Genomic DNA, 19,418 nt, shown 5'->3' with positions numbered 1-19,418 from the left:
AATATGCTATATTTCCAGTTTAAAACTTAAATTGCATTTTTCTCACAGTCCTTGCATTTCTGTTTTAAAAATGATTATGCAATTGTATTTATCAGGTAGTTTCACACACAAAACATCTTATTGATCGAGATAATTTGAGCCAATCCCCAGACACAGTCATTTGAAGCAAAAAATTAAAAATTTCTCAGCACGTTTCTCGCTATATCTCAGTAACCAAGCAGAATGTCAAAATTCTGTAAACGCCACTTTGTAGAGATTTTTTGGACAAGTAATGTGGCATATCTAACTCAGTTTACCCCAAAATGGCGTTTGTCATAAGATAGCACAACAGCGACGACATACCGTGTCTAAAATACGTTGTTCATTATTTTCTTGTACAAAAGAGATAATATAATTTTTTTTCCAAGATATGATGTGGGTTAACGTTGGATTTTCACGGCATAGAGTAATCACGTTTGCCGTTTGTTATTTTCAGTTTTTTATTTACGTCGATCAACCACTGATTTCATGAAAGAGATCGTAGTAGTATAGAATAATTCTCTGTGTTACTATAAAAGTCAATGAATGTGGTCTACATCGTCTTGTTCGTAATACGTTTCATAGCTCTTATTGGGGCAATAATTGTTTACGCTAGTTTGACAGAGAAGAATGTCGGGCGTTCAATCATAAACCACAATGAAGTGTGAAACACGTTGAGTTTCATAGCGTTACTTTCAGAACCCCAGCTCGACCGGAATGACATTTGCTGTGCTCAATGTTTACCGTTGCTGATCAGCTGTTCACAGCTTTTCTTAAGAACAGCCGATCTAAGTACGCAAAGAGCGCAGTGACTGTCACCCCGGTTGAACTGTGGCTCGGAAAGTAACGCTATGAAACATAGCGTGGTTGAGGGATCATATAAATTACATAACGCAAAAATAGCCCAAAATCGAATCCCCCTCCCCCATGTAAGAAATCGGCACAAATTTCTCCATACTCCCCCTCCGCTATTACGTAAGAAAACTTATAATTTTTTTCTTCAGTAAAAATATGTTACGTAGCGTTCTAGCTTACTCCCCCTCCCTCATATGTCCCAACATGTCACAATTTGTCGTACCCCCTCCTCCCCTAAAAGTGTTACGTAGTTTTAAATGGTCCCTAACTTTCTAAACTGATTTAGCTGTGTTGGTAGTGTGTCATTTTGACATTTAAATCGTTTGCACGATGAATTGGGAGGCAAACAAACTGCTTCTGGGGAGAGGTGGACGGTATTATAAACATGTGAAATCTGAGTGTGCGTATTTTTAGGGGTGGGGGGGAGGTCGGGTCAACGGTTTCAGCGTGAAAAAAACACATTCTTTTGCGATTTTTAGAACTTTGCGTGAAGCGAATTAATCAAAACGTTTGTACATTGTAGTGTATCATTTCATTATCATTCTGTAATTTTTCTATGCAAAAATATCGACAATGTTATTGAAATGATACACTATAATGTACAAAAGTTTTGATAAATTCGCTTCATGCAAAGTTCTAAAAAAATCGCAAAAAAGTGTTTTTTATTTCGCTGAAACCCTTACTCCCCCTTAAACAACAGATGAGGACTGCATACATATTCCGAACTAAAACTACATAAAACGTGGTAATGATGACGTCGCTACCATACGTTCAACGAATTGTCACACATACATACACATAGCAAGTTATGATGCATGCTAGAACTTTCCTATATTAGATCTTGACTATTATCCATCTAAAAAGCAGTACAGCTCTCGCGCGTTTTTTGAAAAAGGGCAAATAAGCATACTGTCAAAATTTGCTTTGATGGAAAATTCCAAACAAACCATTAATCACCGTTTATAAATCACGGCAGTAGACGAAAAAGAAAACTTGTCTATTTCATAAAATGTTAACATCCATTCTCGGCGAGTTACGGTTTGTTCGAAATATTCTCTCAAAGTGAATTTTGACAGTATGCTTATTGGTCGTTTACAAACAAAAAAAAACACGCCAGAATTCAAAATAGCACAACCAGCCAATATCGACTAACGATGTTGAAAACCTGAATAAAGGCTCGACATCGTAATTTTTTGTAATCCGTCAGTATCATCCCAATTTTTAATTAGCGTCGTCTCAATCGAGCACGAGAGCTGTCAAAAGTATTAGAATTCTATTCTATTCTATTCTATTCTAACCCTTACACAGCCTGTATTGAAAAGGTATTCTTTAGTGTTTTTCTTGTCAACATTAATATTTGAAGCATATTACAATATGTCGCAAATATTAAAACGGCCAGGCCTACTGTGCAGAGTTGGGTTTGAAGATTATTAGCAATATTATGCGGCAATTGAATTATTCATTTATCTAGCAATTCAACCAACGAATCGTTTTGAAACTTGAATGAGGAAGAAACGAGGACAACCGTACCGACCGCTTCAGTTTATAGGGGGTTATGATAAAACGTTGGAAGTGACTTTGCTAAGAAGGTTAATATTACTCCTTTGGGATGGGATGAGCTGTCAATAGTATTAGAATTGAGAATTTTTTTCGAATCCTTATCGAATGAGGGCCATTGACAATTCTCGTGTTCGATTGGATAACATTGCAGTGAAATAGTAACCAAATGTTTAAGATTTCGAGTCTTTATTCAGAGATTCAGCTTCAGTAATATCGACTATGAACTAATCTATGAGCAGTTGTGTTAGTGCGAGATTGAGATTAAATCGGGTGGAATTTTTGACAAATGAGGTTAAAGCACTATTTACACCTATCCGATCCGATACAGTGATGGTCCAGTACTGTGCACGGACAATAATATTCTTTTACACACTTTAAATGCGTACCGGACATATGTGAATGTTGACGTTTAAAATACTCACACTGAGATCTCGCCTTTTTTTTCAAGCCAAGAAGCGATTTGTTTTCCTTCCAATTCGCCGTGTAAACGATTTGTTTTCGTCCCAATTCAAACGTCACAACGACACAATACCAACGCAGCTGGATAAGTTCATAAAACATATGAAAGAATATTGGTGTCCATGCATGGTACTGAGCAATCACTGAATCGGATCGGAAAGGTGTAAATTTTGCTTAAATCAGTTGGAAAATCTCACACACACTCTTTTTGCGTATACATTTATGAACGACTGGCAATCAAAGTGCTTCGTAAAACCCGCTTCAAATATATAAAAGTTTAAAAATTGGATATTAACTTCAAGCATAAAAATCGGACTGGGAGCATAAAAATCGGATCTTACCAAGTAGTTTTGTTTGGCCGAATTTTAATCTTGAACGTCACAATATACGGAAGCTCCTGTACACGAATTATTTATTTTTATCCGGTTCTTATACTTGATGTTCATCCTATTTTACGAGTTTTACAATTTAGAACTTTTCAAGCGCATCTTATGCTGACGGATCTCAGTCCGAGTTGTTCGCTTGAAGTTTATTTCCAAGTTTTACAATCAAATCTGAAGCGTGGTTTATGTCTTTGCTATTTTTGTGTTACTATGTTTTAATTGCCGCAAGGTTCTACTGTATCGATTTTGTTGGCTATTTTCGGCAAATTTGAGACTAAGAGAAACGAAAGCAATGAAATTGAAAGACGGATAGGTATTCTAGAGCGAATCAGTTATAAACTTAGAACGGAAAACTAGAACTAGGCAGGCTCATATGGGCACGATCGAAAGGAAATGTGAAGAATTCTTTGCCTTCTGCAGAGTAGGAGTTGGGCGTTTCACCCAAGTCTACCGCATGGTCTATGGTAGAACATAACTCATCATCATGTTTTACCGGCGTTTATGTTAGCCGGCGTCGGCGGTAAAACATGATGATGAGTTATGTTCTACCATAGACCATGCGGTAGACTTGGGTGAAACGCCCAACTCCTACTCTGCAGAAGGCAAAGAATTCTTCACATTTTCTTTCGATCATGCCCATATGAGCCTGCCTAGTTCTAGTTTTCCGTTCTAAGTTTATAACTGATTCGCTCTAGAATACCTATCCCGAGCAAATACTCATGGGTTCAAACACCACACAGCCCCTTGAAAATACCATGAACATGGTCCGTGCCCACTTTCACAACCATTAAAACCCCATAAAATGGTCTCAATAACCCATAAATATACCAACGCATGGTTTTTCTATGGGATATACCGGACCATGACGATAGTGTTTTCGTGGCCTGAACCCATTTCAAACACCCATGCCCAACCCCATGAGTATGGGGTTATTATGGACTTTACGTTTGCTCGGGATCCGTCTTTCAATTTCATTGCTTTCGTTTCTCTTAGTCTCAAATTTGCCGAAAATAGCCAACAAAATCGATACACTTTGCTATTTTTATTTTCGGTTGCTTATATGGCCGTACACATTGACATCTAATAACTCAATAATTGTATCCGTAGTGTATGTAACTGGCAAAAAATGAACCGTGATTATCTGTCAGTGTCATTCCAAACGAATAAACAGTCTCTCAAATTCATACATTTGATAGAACGTTCGTTCGTCTGGAATGACGCTGTGAGTTAAATATTGTTTCATTTTTGACAGTTTTCCACTCTCTTTTTATACAATCTGGTAGCATCAACGATTTCTATGACAGAGGGCAAAAAAGATTATTACTACTAGAGGGAGCAAAGCGCTACTGTCTTCATGTACTCATGGACTGAAACATGGGGTCTCGCTCTAGCATATTGTATCCCATTATTTTGACATGTGTGCACCCGGGGCAATATGTGTCAAACTAGTGGACCTAGCATATGGAAGAGCGAGATTATAAATTATCAGTGCTAACAGCGACATGTGACCTCTAGTAGTTGTAATCTCTTTTCAGAAGGCTCCCAAAGCTTTGTCTATCAATCTTGCTTGTGGCACTAAAAACTGGATTCTAACCGCACTGCGCGCACTTACTATTCTTCTATTTAATTCTTCTCATAGACTGGTTAGTTCAACTGGTCTGTCTATGAGAAAAACATCTCTATCACTTGAAATACATGTGTTTTGATAGCACGCAGTTTTCAGTAGCAGTTTGATCACTCTCACTTTGAAAGTGCGGAGTGCAGGTTTGTGAGAAGTGCGCAATAGTAGGCGCCATTCATTCTGATGCGTACAATTTGACGGATTCATAGCGTTTTCGTTTTCACACATGGTGCAGTAAATCTATAATATCTACGAATTCCAATGAGTATAGTCGATGTAACTCCACTGTAGTACAATGCCAACAATAAAAATATGCTTTTATCGTTCATAATTACACTTTAACGCCCTTGATAGCTTGTCCCATATCTAAGCATTTCATGTTATCTCTGTGGTCAGGTTTTCTGCAGTCTTCTTGCTTTCGAAGTAACGGAATTCACTTTTCAAAGACAATTAAACAGTCAAAATCTGTCGTAACGTAGAATAAGGTTAATTTGTAACTGTCCATCGCGAATTGTCAGTGTGAATTCGAAATTCGGGGTACGCTTGCGGCGTCAGAATTTTAGTGCATTCTTACTGTGGTTCCTCGTTTCTACTACTCATACTGGTACACCATCTCGTACATAAATCGATTCGCCCAAAAAGACTCCAAGAGGTGGGTTGGGTTATCTGATTGCCTCATCCGTTCTGTAATGCTTGTAGCATTGTTGATACCCCCGTTACGAATCGAAACCGAGCAAATATATCACATCAAATAGCGTTAGCGACGGAACGCCACGTCGACCGATTTTAATCTATGAACCTATTGGCAAATACCTATCTAGCTTGGATTTTTCGCGAGCAAATGGGACACCGATACGACCGAGCAGAATTTAGGTTGGTATCATTCAATATTCTATCAATCCCACACCCACACGTAAATGTAACTTTCGTTCAGAGGCGACGCGTGGTTTCACCGTCAACCTGTTCAATATATCACAAAGGCCCACAAAACGTCACAATCATCTTTAATTTGACTGCATGAGACGTTTTAGATCAACTGATTATTTCTTGTTTATCTCTTCTGACGTTACTCGGGTTGATGGGATTCTCTGTTCGAAAGAGCTGAGTAAAACACATTTGTTGCCAAAGCCCACCGGTAAATTGTCAAACAAACGTCTTGTAGAATGCTTAAAAGAATGAAAAATATATAACATACTCGAGAAGCGAGCAATTTAAAAGATATCTGAAGTAAAATTTAAGAAAAACAATCATGAATAAAAGTATGATCGAATAGAGTTAAAATAATCGAAGCTCTTTTTGAACGGCTGAAAACGCTTATATTGTGCCAGGGCCTACTTTGATACGTTTGAATATTGAATATGATCAATTTTCACTCAATGAATTCGAATATTTGTAAATCTATCATTGAATATTTATAAATCATGACATGATATGACTTAACTTTAAATGTAGAATCTTATGTTCTACACACCAAGAAATAATCGTCGTTCTGTATAAGAATGATTGAAATATTTGTCATCCGGCTTCCCTCCAATTCTTTCAAATGGCATAGAAATTTGAATGTGCCTCATGCAATTCGTTGAATCCAGAAAACAATATTTTTCTCGTAAAATATCGTTGGCATGAGACATCCAACATCAACCCGTTCATTATTACAATAAACGCGAAATCATTCGAACAACCCTTGATTTGAATTTATGTCCATTTTTCACTCTCAGTAGACAAGTTTTCAACATGTAAATGCAAAGAGAAAACAATTTCTTTGGAGTAAAAGTAGACGGTTCATTATTATCGTTGAACCAACGAAATACATACACGCCTAAAACCAATATGCCCCAAGTGCACCAACATTTGTTTAGGCTACCAAAGAAAACATGCGTTCGACCGACTGTTATGAACGTACGGCGACACGCGCTTAAACATTATAAGCCACTCTCGTTTGCACACAACTCTAACGCCCATATGGACATCGCACCAATGAACACTGGTTCAATATTTGACTTGAACCGGTGCAAAATGAAATAGAAAAAGCCGTCGCATATGACACTCACGCTACTGTTCCAGCCGTCGCTCATGCAGCTGCTCTATCCATTCTAGAGCATGCGGTGAGACTACGAGATGCGTGCATGTTTGAGGTTGAACCGATCATGGGAAGACAGATTTTTTTGAAATTAACCTGTTTGATATGATGGGTTGATTGATCGTTCGGATCAAATTGTCGAACTTTCCTATAAATGAATTTGCGTGCTGCTGTTGTTGTTTTATTTTAACCTTCCGGCAGTCGCGCTAGTGCACTGAGTGCACGCTGCTCTGAAAATCTAGCGAAATCATCTTAGAGCAGCTGCGACTACTCGTTCAGTGTGCCATTTGCGCGACTTCCGGAGGATTAACTAAAAATGGGTTTCGGGTCATCAGATTTCGCTTACCTGTTCAATGAACAGGTTGAACGTACCGACACGTCGCCTCTGCTTTCGTTCCTTGAAAATGATTTTTCTCTAGAAAAAATATCTCTGTTTACAAACAAAAACCGCTTGCCTGTACTTTCGTTGGGATATTCTAATTCCGTTCTTCCTTTGCGCCGTTGGCAGCCCGTCTGGATGGCACCAGCAAGCCACCGCGTCGCCCACCGACGATAGAGGACTTCCTCCAGCTGGACGATAACGATTTTGCGGCGGACGAAGACTACGGCGGATCGTCATCCGGAAAGAAGCGCGTACGCTGGGCGGACATCGAGGAACGTAAGGCGCAACGGAAGATGCGCCAGATGGGCTTCGTGGTCGGCGTTACCGATTGGTCCCGGATGATGGATCCGACCGATGGTGGCAGTGCGCTCACCAGAACCAAGTATATCGAGCGCGTGCGCAGAAATTTTTAAGCGGCAAACAGAGATTTTCGGTCCAGGCGTGTCAGCAGCCAATGGGTACCGTGGCTTCTTTTAGGTGAGTGCGCTTCAATTGGTAGATATATTATCCACTTAGGTAACTGTTAAGGAAATATGTTTTTTATACTGGATAAGATAATGATATCCCTTAGTAAACATGTAACTCAAAACTTTATGCAAATAACGACCGAAGGTGGGGAAATTTAATGGCATGGTCTATGAGAGCTCCTCCAACATATGTTGTAATGATAATGGTACGAATATACACTAACAAAAGTTTGAGTTTAAAAGGTATCCACATATACTTTCTCCCTGGTTTGAATACATTGACTCTAGAATGTTTAAACACGTTGTAGTACAGGTCATGTTCTAGTATACATTGCACGACTACATGCATATTTTGATAAAACCGAACCGGCAGTAAGTTGGTTCATGATTTTTTTAGAGACATGTGTATTTAATTTATAGTAATAATCTAAACTTACGTTGATGATAACCCATAACGAATGAATACATTGAAAGATATGCAATTTATATAATCGATTGTATGGATTAAACTACATTTCTAAGTAAACGTTTCTTATCTAAATATTACATTATGAGGGAAACTATGAAATATGCTAATGAATATGGAATAATGTAACTAGTGCAAGAAATTGCGTTGTTTTATGTCCGAAATCCCTAACTGCTTTTAACGCCCGATACAGTTGGTTTAATATTCATTCTGAAATTGATCCCCGTTTCGATGGGAATGACAAAAAACGCCTCGTTTTCCAGAAGACTCCAATTAACCAAGTGACCCGCATCCTAGTGGCTTACAATCCCGAAAAAGTTACATAGCAGGAAGCAGAGTGCTAAGATGACCTCAGCCCGTTAGTTACGCACAAAGTGCTACGGAACGTTTGTAAGAGCACTATCCTCTTCAAACTTGGCCGATCAATTCCTCTCATTCACCATTTCGATCTCGTCAGTGGGAACCGATATTCGTGGTAAGTATTGATATATTAAATCATACAGGGTTTTCGTTTTTTGCGTGGTACTACACCGATGAGGCGTGAAGAAGAGAATATAACACTCACGATCGAATGAGTGTACCACCGACTCTATCGGTGTAGTTCAATGTTAAAAACGAAAATACCATTATTTTCAGACTAGTTCAACGCGCTTTCCACAGCACTACTATTCCGTAAGTAATAGTTGATGTTGTCTGCAAAAGAGAGAAAGTCTTACGTGACATTTTTTGCTTTCGTAAATGTATCAGCGCAACATTTGGTGACTTGGTATTTAACTAAAAAGTCCAGTGATCACTAGCACCAATAAGACAAGAAATGAACACCAATTTAACACTTTTCCTTGTATTCCCCTATCATTTACTACTGGTAATACAGTTAACGGCAAATTTCTTCATTCTATTAAATTCCAAAGATTCATGGTGATAAGGTGTAATAAATTTCTAATTTCTTGAAAAATATTACATTTTTTTTCAGCGCATAGTATTTTTTAGAGAAGGGTGCATACCCTGTAACTCATTCTCCTATAGTTCTATTATACAAATGACGGTTACAATATTTTGTTATATTTAGGATTGCAAAAATACGCATTTTCTCTTGAGTAAAAATAGTTTTATTGCCAGAGAAAAATACTTTTTCTCCCAACAGGTAAAAGCTAAAAAGTTTCATCCGAATCTGAAAAAATCGATGTTTTGAGCTCTGAAAAATTGCATTTAAAATTCTTATCTAGAAAACAGAAATTTATCTATAAAAATGGTATTTTGGGGGACGAGAAAAATTAATGACGTACAATTGAAAAAACAAAAATCGGTTGAGTAGTTTTTCGGCAATCGTGATCACGGGAAAGTCATTTTTGGAAACACGACATTTCGAGTCAAAATGCCTCATAGATGAGGCGCGCTTCAAAGCGCCATATAAATACTCTACATAATCAATGGACAAACATGGATTCACGCTAGAAGTCTTGTAGAAAACACATCGATGACCGCATACAAATTCAAATCGCTATAACTTTGGATTCCATCAATGAAATATTTTCGAATTTTCTGGGGATATGCTTGAATACTGTATTTTTGTTTGTAAAGATCAGACCAAACCTGCGGCGGTAGCCTTATGAAAACGTGTCATAAAACATCAAATCGCCATATCTCTCGATTCGCTCGATGGATCATTTTGATATTCACTGAGAAGATACTTGGACACTGTGCCTTTCGAATGCCGTATGCCAAATTGATGGTCATTTTTTGGGTCAATAACGGTTTTAGGGCACACCGTGTAACCGTTTAAGATGCTTTTAACTCAAAAAATATACATTGCATTGCTCTCTTTTAACTACATTAGAATAGGGTGACCATATCCAGCGAGTCAAAAACCAGGACAGTCCAAAGGGGTTACCACCCTCCATCACCTCTTAATCGATTGTGTCTTCTCCCCAGGTTTGCGGCAGCTAAAAGGTTCTAGCACAGACTAACAGACATAACACGATGAGGGAATTCCCTCAAAAACATCGATCCGTCAATTTTCACAGAACACCAGCTCCACCTTTTTATCACGGTCCCAAACATTCATTTACTGGTGGGTTACCCCTCAGGTTTGGGAGTAATTTTTCACTAGTGGTCTATCCCCCATAAGCTTGTTCATATGTCAGTGGCGCCATAATTTCAAATGTGGCCACAGCCCCAACTACAAATATATTAAAAACGACTGTTAAAGAGGGCGAAGCTAAGTGTTATGTCCGTGGTTCTAGGTTCTGGTAGGTAGAGTTTCGGCAGTAAAACAGTTCAGCTCAGCCAAAAAGTCTCATGACAATTCGATCACCGAGCTCTTTTTACGGATTTACACGCACGCCGTTCTTGTTACAAAACCATCAGCGAAGGTTACATGATGTTGTTGAAAAAATTGGCAATCATTAATTTAGGGGACGAAATATTCTGAAATCATCTGTGTAGGACCGATGAGGGGTTTTTCGCACTAAACACACGTCGTTGAAGTAAAGTAGAAACATCAACGATCCCAAGTAACTTCCCTACGCCATTGCCAATTTTAAAAGAAGTAGCTGGCAATCTCCAATGACAATCATTACCTCTCGATCTGAGAACTAGGATCGAAACAGCTGCAAAACTACCGTTAATTACAAATTTCTTCATTTCATCAACTTTTATATGGAAAATATCGGATAGGTTAGTGAAGCAGAAGCAAAGTCACCAAAACGACTTCAATTTGTCTTCTCAGAGGCACCAAAAGGAATTCTTCGGATCCTGGATTTAAAGGCAATTTAAGCCAGGAAGAAGCTCTAGTTATCATTGTTTCATCGACATTGATAGCGGCCAGAGATTGGTCCACAACTGGAACCATTTCGATTTGTTCGGCTGCCAAATTTTCTTGAAAACGGATTACACTGCCGTGATACGCATAAGAGTCTCATTTTCTATGGATTTCCTATACATTGGGTATGTTATGCCTGTCATAACAGTACTTTACCTTACCGTTCAGGCTAGAGCAGTACAGGTGCTATGCTATGGAATAGCGCCACCTCGTACAAATGTTGGAAGCACCCTCTCAGATTTTAATGAAATTTTCTGTACATGAGAACTTTGTCACAAAAAGCCACTTTGCATACTTTGTTTTTCAAAAATGATCTAGAGTGTCTTTTTGAAAAGGGTCAAACTTTTTTTACCAATTGCTTTCAAATGACTATAGTCTAAAAATGACTAATCCCACAAAAAAATATTGTAGGGGTGATTTTCACAAAATTAGTTAAATTTTTAAATAAAAATATTGAAAAAATTGTTTATCGACTTCTACACTGAAAAAGATCGAATTTAAAAATTTAAAGTCGATTTACCAAAAAATAACCCATCTTTGATTTGGATGAAATTTTGTTCCAAGATACTTAATTATGTTCCCTACCTACCGTCAAAAATTCAAATTTGGACATTTTTAAGAAAAAAAGTTATTTGAAGAAATCTTTTCCTTCTCCAAACTGAATTTTTTTCAGCGCATCTGCATCGAAAACTAATCCAATGAAAGTCATAATCAACTCATAATCCAACTTTCCAACTGCTAGTTGCCTGATACATGCAAAAAGTATCAGTAACGAATATGGTATAGCATCTCGGACAGGACTGGAGCGCTAAACGGACATCTGGTATTAGAACACGACCAGACAACATGTTTAATATCGCGATGACCGCCAGCACAAGCGCAGAGACCGCTCTCCACGATCCCAATTCGCCGGAGATGAGCATTCTACGTATAATGATTGTACATAACCCAAGATATCACCCGAATGAAATCATGACCCTCATTCATATGACGAACGTTCCGTGTATTCCAATCACAGGATGAATCGAATACACAACGTAGGTCCTAGCCTCCAGATGAAACATTGTTTCTCTGATGATCCGTCCGTTAATCCGTCGACGGACCAGTGCCAATAATCGCGTTTTCAGCTTTCATTAGTTTACAAGGAAATGTAGAAATTAGTCGTCGTCTGTGGCGTAGCGCTCTTTTGCATTTTTTATCGAAGTGAAGCGTTTATATGCCGGATATGCCGATAGATCATGCGGAGTCTCTCCACAGTAGGAAAACTTTTCATGATTCTCTCCGCATTTCCCACAGCGTGCCTTGTTTCTGCAATAAGTCGCTTTAGGCCTAATTGTTTGCAACGACGGCAGCTCATGCCTCGTAGCACAAAAAAAACGAACAGGTAGACTAGCCCTGTCCAAAAGATCAAAGTTTGGAAGAGCAAATTCGGCGAAGGGTTCGAAATGAGGCTGATGGAAAATAAGTTTTTTCATATACTCCTTGATTTTTCCTGAACGCAATTGTTTGCGAACCAGAATTTTCACTGGCCGAAGAAAAGGGTTCTTGAAGGAGCGAACCCCATACTTCACAATTAGGGCCCCTGTTGGAGACTACACCATCAATCTCTACTTCCTGAGCGGGTACATAGACAAGATACTTCTTCGTACACGGCCAGGTGGTGTTAAGTTAAATCTCGCATATATCGATGATGTTAAATGGCCTATCTTTGCCCTCATTCAAGTTTATGAATATATACCAAATTCGTTATTGATACTTTTTGCATGTAACAGGTAACTAGAAGTTGGGAAATCTGAGATGATTATGACTTTCATTGGTTTAGTTTTCGATGAAAATACATTGAAAACATATTCACTTTGAACAAAGGAAAAGTTTTTTTTTTCAAATAACTTTTTTTCCTTGAAGGTGCTTGAATTTTGGACGGTAAGTAGGGAACATAATTACCTATCTTGGAACAAAATTTCATCCAAATCAAAGATGGTTTTTTTGTAAATCGACTTTAAATTTTTAAAATCAATTTTTTTCAGTGTAGAAGTTGATGAAGAATTTTTGCAATATTTTTATTCAAAAATGTTACTAATTTTGTGAAAATCACTCCCACAACATTTTTTTGTAGGATTTGTCATTTTCAAACTATAAGCATTTGAAAAAAATGGTAAAAAAGTTGGCCTTTTCAAAAGACAGTCTAGATCATTTTTGGAAAAAAAAGTACGCAAAGTGGCTTTTTGTGACAAAGTTTTCATGGACAGAAAGTTTCATTAAAATCTGAGAGGGTGCTGCCTACTCTGAATACGATTTAGCGCGAAATTCGTCTATTTACGAACGCCTCGTTCTTTATCTTTTCAATTTCCACGTAAGAGAAGAAAGTTAAGAGATTAAAAAAGATATCGTATGGTACAATTGAGGGATTTGAGTATATAAAACTATCTTTGTCATATTTTGCTTGAGGGTTAGTTTACGTCGCAGTTATGGTTACGATTGGTCGTAGCTGCGATATGAACCTGAGAAAATAAAGCGAAGATTCAGTAAAGAAAAATATTTCATGCTTACAGGACAAAAACCAGGACAAATCAAGCGTTTTTCTTGACTTCCCAACACACCAGGACAGTCAGTGAAAAACCAGAACATGTCCTGAGAAACCAGGACGTATGGTCACCCTACATTAGAAAGTCCTTATATTTGTAAGTTAATGAAATTAGGAAACCGTAACAAATGAAGTTTCTGAAAAAATGTTATTCATTTCGCAAATTTCTTCACACCAGCTTATATCTCAAGCTTATGGCCCTAAGTTTACTTTAAATCTCGTACGTACTAACCTACCCCCAATTATATTATTGCAAAGAGCTATGAATGTATTAAAATTGCCAATTTTCTACGGTAAAATATGAATATTTTTTTAATGCATCGATTGTAAATCGAAAAGGTATCTTCTATTTTCAACATCATCCAAACTAAACTGCATTAAATTTCAGCAATTTTTACCAGAGTTAGACAGATTTTAACACCTATCTACCTATCACTTCAGATCAATCGATCGATCGATCCTCGATTTTCCTCTTCTTCCGTTGAAGTATTAGACCGATAGTTGACCAAAGTCCAGCCAACAGCATAAACAAACGTTGAAAGTTTCATCACAACCAAAATAAATCAACTAGCTCATTACAGAAAAGGTTCAATAAATTTGTAACAGTTAGAAATTTGAATGGTATGTGTAGAACGTATTTTCCCCCAGATATGGCACTCTATGAGATTCTTAATCATGAATCGAAGACCCTGTATATTCCGAAGATTTTCATACTCCATTATATCTATATCATACCCGAACATCACTATTGTAATGGTGCTTTACTGAATAAATAGTTATAATAATCATAATCTATATAGATGACATTTTTTAAAAACTTCTTGTGAGAATCAATTTTATCAATTGTTTTATTCATGAAAAACGGGAAAAAGGTTTTATCGTTTCTTTCTATCAATTTGTTTGTTTTCAGTTTTTTGACATATACTACGAAGGCATCAATACTCCCGTTGATAGCGCACATGGCATTGCACAGATAAGTATTTTGACCAAAAATTAAAAATGCAGCTATTTTCACAAGCGTGCAATATTCTTTGCCAATGAATCTTAATCTATCAAAACTTTTGCCCCATTTCAGGACTGACGAGTATATAGTTTTAAAGAATTATAATTGATTCGCACGTGCAAATTTCTGCCCTTTTAATTATTTCCTTGGTTGTGTCATTTAATCATTTAATTTTTTGTGAAGATTTCAATTTTACTGATTTTTCAAGAGCACATTTTTATAGTACAGGAAATAAATTACATATATATATATAAATATATATATATATATATATATATATATATATATATATATATATATATATATATATATATATATATATATATATATATATATATATATATATATATATATATATATATATATATATATATTATATATATATATATATATATATATATATATATATATATATATATATATATATATATATATATATATATATATATATATATATATATATATATAATATATATATATATATATGTATATATATATATATATATATATATATATATATATATAATATATATATATATAATATATATATATATATATATATATATAATATATATATATATATATATATATATATATATATATATATATATATATATATATATATATATATATATATATATATATATATATATATATATATTCAACTTATAGGCCGAGATTCTATTTGTCACATATCTGACGAAGATGTTAATGAATATTTGCCGAATATCCAGCAAGTTTCTGTAAAATATATGTATGACGAAATTGGGCAGTAGGGCATTGCAAAAAAAGTTTTTTTGAATTTCAAAGCCCCCCTCCCTCTCATATTGCAACAAACATCAAAGGCTCAGATACCAAATTTCACATCATTTGGACAATTCTAGAGCCCGGTTACTTCGCTTGATTTTTTTTAAATTGGTGCTATGGATAAATATAAAGGGAAAATATATTAAATGCTATAACTATTGAAGTAGCACTCAGAAAATTACAATTCATACCATTTTTTTTAAAGAAATAACCTTAGTATTTGAATGGAGATATTTCTGTTTCTCAAAAATACAGGAAAACGGGCCATTTTGTCCCCAAAATCCCCTATTATAAATAATTTTTCTGCTCCGTGATACAAATCATACATATTTTGCAGTTTTTCTAATGTGAACAAATCTCAGAAATCGGGCGGAGCTTTTTGACCTTTGTCCGAATACGAGGAGCTGGGGTTATAGGATCTTTTGTCATTCATATTAAATTTGATCATTTTCTCGTGCACATATCTCTATTATTCTTAGAATTAGAACAAAAATAGATTCGTTACCGGTAAAATTCCGAAACATCAAATTTAACATTAACTCTACAAATCACATTTTTTTCTTTAAATGTCATAATACCTCAACTTCCCCTATTTTTCCAGGAAATTTTTTTTTCTCATGTGATCCCTAAGAGTATTTTACACTAAAAGTAGTAAATTAAATATGAATTTATTGTTAAATGGAGTTAATATGAGCGATTTAATGATAAAAATGCGAAAGCGTGACTAAATGTCAGAAAATTTAATGTTTATGAATTTTACCGGTTACGAATCTGTTTTTATTTTATTCCTAAGGATTTTCCACGTCCAACAAGGTACAGGTGATTAAAATTGAGCGAAGAATAATAGAGATATATGCAAGAGAAAATGATAAAATTGAATATGAATGAGAAAAGGCACTACAACCCAAACTTCTCTTATTCGGACAAGGGTCAAAAAGGTACCGTTCGATTTTTGCACTGCAAAATATGTATGAGTTGCATCCAGGAGCAAAAAAAATATTAAAAATAGGGGATTTTGGGGACAAAATGGCCCAGTACCCCACTTTACCGTACTTTTCGAGAAGAAAAAATATCTCCATTCAAATACTAAGATTATTTCCTTTAAAAAGAGGTATGAATTGTAATTTTATGTGTGCTACTTCAAAAGTTATAGCATTTAATATATTTTTCCTCCATATTTTCCCATAGCACCAATTTAAAAAATTTCAAGCGAAGTGTGCGGGGGTCTAGAATTGTCCAAATGATGTGATATTTGGCATCTTAGCCTACTTTGTCATTTGTCACAATAGGAGAGGGGGGGGGCTTTGAGATTTAAATAAAAACTTTTCTTGCGCAATGCTTCCCAATATTCGATTAGGTTCATTCTGTGCTCAATATCTATGTTTCGCCCATAAATAGCTGTATGGAAATTTTACTTTTTTATGAAATAGATTTCACGGATTTTTCAACATAGTACGTTTATTATACATAGAAAAATCGATAAAAATATCGAAACAAAACTACAAAACCCATCAAAGCAAAGTTATTTTCAAATTTTACACAGACACCTAACCCCGATAGTGGAGTAAAAAATTAAAAGCCGCTCAAAAGCGATAAAAAAAACTTAAGAATACCTTCTGATCCGAAGCCTTAAGTGTGCGTCATTATGGGGGGCGGGGGGGGGGGGGTGGGTCTTTGTTTCAGTTTTGTAAAGCTTTAATTATCAGTAAGATTTATGGTGGTGTTTTCGAGACCAAAACAGTAACTTTACTTAGTTATTGAATTTCGCGCTATTCCCAAATCAAGAAACTGGTTCCTCAAAAACAGATAACCAAAGAATTTTTCACAGATTTTATTTTTATACCATATTATTAAAACTTTAAAATAAGCTTTTTTACGTAAATTGTTAAACAACAATTTATTTAAAAAAGCTGATTTTTAAGCCCTATTAAAATGGAATAAAAATAGGATCTGCGAAAAATACTTTGGTTTCTGTTTTTGAGGAATCAGTTTCTAAATTTGAGAATAGTGCGAATTTATTTTGTGTTTTGTAGAATTTGGATAAAACCAGTTGTACTTTTAATGTAATAGTCTATCAATTGATAATACCGAGTCTTTCAAACAATATAATTAGAATTTAAAGCATTTCAACTTGATTTCCTTAGTGAAATTCGATAATTCGAACTGCTATCCATATTCCTATGATGGACCCGTTTCCCTTTATGGACCCAGGGTCGAATAAGCACATTCCATTATACGCATATTCAACAAATAATAAAGGGCGAACACGAAATTATTGCGACACCGAAAATGTCATGCCAATTTTTTTATAATGTTTAAAATCAAACCAAAATTTAAGGGGAGTTTTATACATATATTCACTTCAAAAATCAAAAGAAAAGTTAATCGGTGGAGCCTTGAGCAGAGTTAAAAATAATCGAAGTTCTTTTTTGACGGCTGAAAATGAACCTGATGCGACTCGTGGTGAATAGAAATAATATTCATTCAAATATCCATCCTTATTCATTCCGTTGAATATCGTACAATATATTCATTTCACCAATTATCTAGGAAAATGTTTTCAAATGCCGGTAAAGCATATGAAACAACAATCATCATCGCTTACATTGTGCCAGGGCCTACTTTGATGCGTTTGATTCGTTACTGTACGGTCGCTTCGTGTAATAATCGGAGACGAATGAAAATGTGCATGGATGAATGCGCGGTTTGTTCGTTTGACGTTTTCAGCTGCGTCACTGAATATTGAAAATGAATGCGGCTGAATATGATCAATTTTCATTCAATGAATTTGAATATTTTTAACTCTGGCCTTGAGTGTAAAATTGAACGCATTTTCGCTTGATGCCCTCCATCAAAGTCTTTACAGTGTCATCCGGTACCAGTTTCTCAGTTTTTTTTCCATTTTCTTAACATGTCCTTCTCGTCTTTGACTGTCTTCTTGCTCTTCCGAAGTTCCCGCTTCATCATTGCCCAGTACTGCTCCACCGGGCGCAGCTCCGGACAGTTTGGCGGATTCATGTCCTTTGGAACAAAATGGACAGAATTGGCCTCATACCACTGCAGGACACTTTTAGAATAGTGGCATGATGCCAAATCTGGCCAAAAGCTGCTGCAAGAACGGCAAAAGGCGCTTCTCGAGGCACTCAGATTTGTAGATCTCGCCATTTACTGTGCCCTTTGTCACGAAAGGCTCACTCCTCAGTCCGCAAGAGCAGATGGCCTGCCAAATGAGATATTTGGAGGCGAACTTCGACATTTTCTTCTTCTTAATTTTGTTGTCCACATAGAACTTGCTCTTGCCGGTGAAAAACTCCAACCCCGGAATTTGCTTAAAATCGGCTATACGTCATACGTTATATACGTTTCGTCATCCATCACACAGCAGCCATATTTTGTCAGCATCTTCAGCATCGAGTTTTAGCCGTCGATTGTTGCCGCTCATCGCGGTTTGGGAAGTTCTGTACCTTGTATGTATGTAGTCCAGCAGAAGAGAGCTGGACGTAGCTCTGCGACATGCCGATTTTTTTTTGCCAAATCACGGTTTGAGACGTTGGGATTTGCTTTAATCATCTGCTTCACCTTTCCCTCCGTCTTTTTGTTGTTCGGTCCCGGTTTTCTTCCAGCTCCTTTGCCGTCGTCCAGCGTCAACCGCTCCTGGAACCGCTTCAACACTCTGGAGACGGTTGAATGTTCAACATTTGTGGTGCGACAGGTCAGGAAATTCCAGGTGTTTGGAAAGAATTTGTTCTCTCGACTCGCGTTGGTTCAACTCCATTTTCGTTGAATCGAAAAATACGACTTCAAGTTTAACAGCATGTAAACAATACACATCAATGAGAAAGTGTGCAAAATTTGGTTGATTTTTACCCAATGGTAAAAAAGTTATGCCCTGTTGAATGTGTCGCAATAATT

At 36.4% G+C, this 19,418-nt stretch overlaps 1 protein-coding gene across 1 annotated transcript in view; it reads left to right on the top strand.

The window, feature by feature from the left end:
• The window catches only part of LOC131685787 (YLP motif-containing protein 1-like), a 41,402-nt gene extending 32,969 nt beyond the window's left edge, over positions 1–8,433 (top strand). The window contains exons 3-4 of the mRNA XM_058969736.1: positions 5,718–5,769; positions 7,485–8,433. Of these exons, the coding sequence (XP_058825719.1) occupies positions 5,718–5,769; positions 7,485–7,771 (339 nt within the window). The 3' untranslated portion in view covers positions 7,772–8,433. The remainder of the gene's footprint in view (positions 1–5,717; positions 5,770–7,484) is intronic.
• Positions 8,434–19,418: the final 10,985 nt, after the last annotated feature.

This window comes from Topomyia yanbarensis, chromosome 2 (genome assembly GCF_030247195.1).
Source record: "Topomyia yanbarensis strain Yona2022 chromosome 2, ASM3024719v1, whole genome shotgun sequence".
Classification (NCBI taxonomy): domain Eukaryota; kingdom Metazoa; phylum Arthropoda; class Insecta; order Diptera; family Culicidae; genus Topomyia; species Topomyia yanbarensis.
This window is presented reverse-complemented; position numbering and strand designations above follow the sequence as displayed.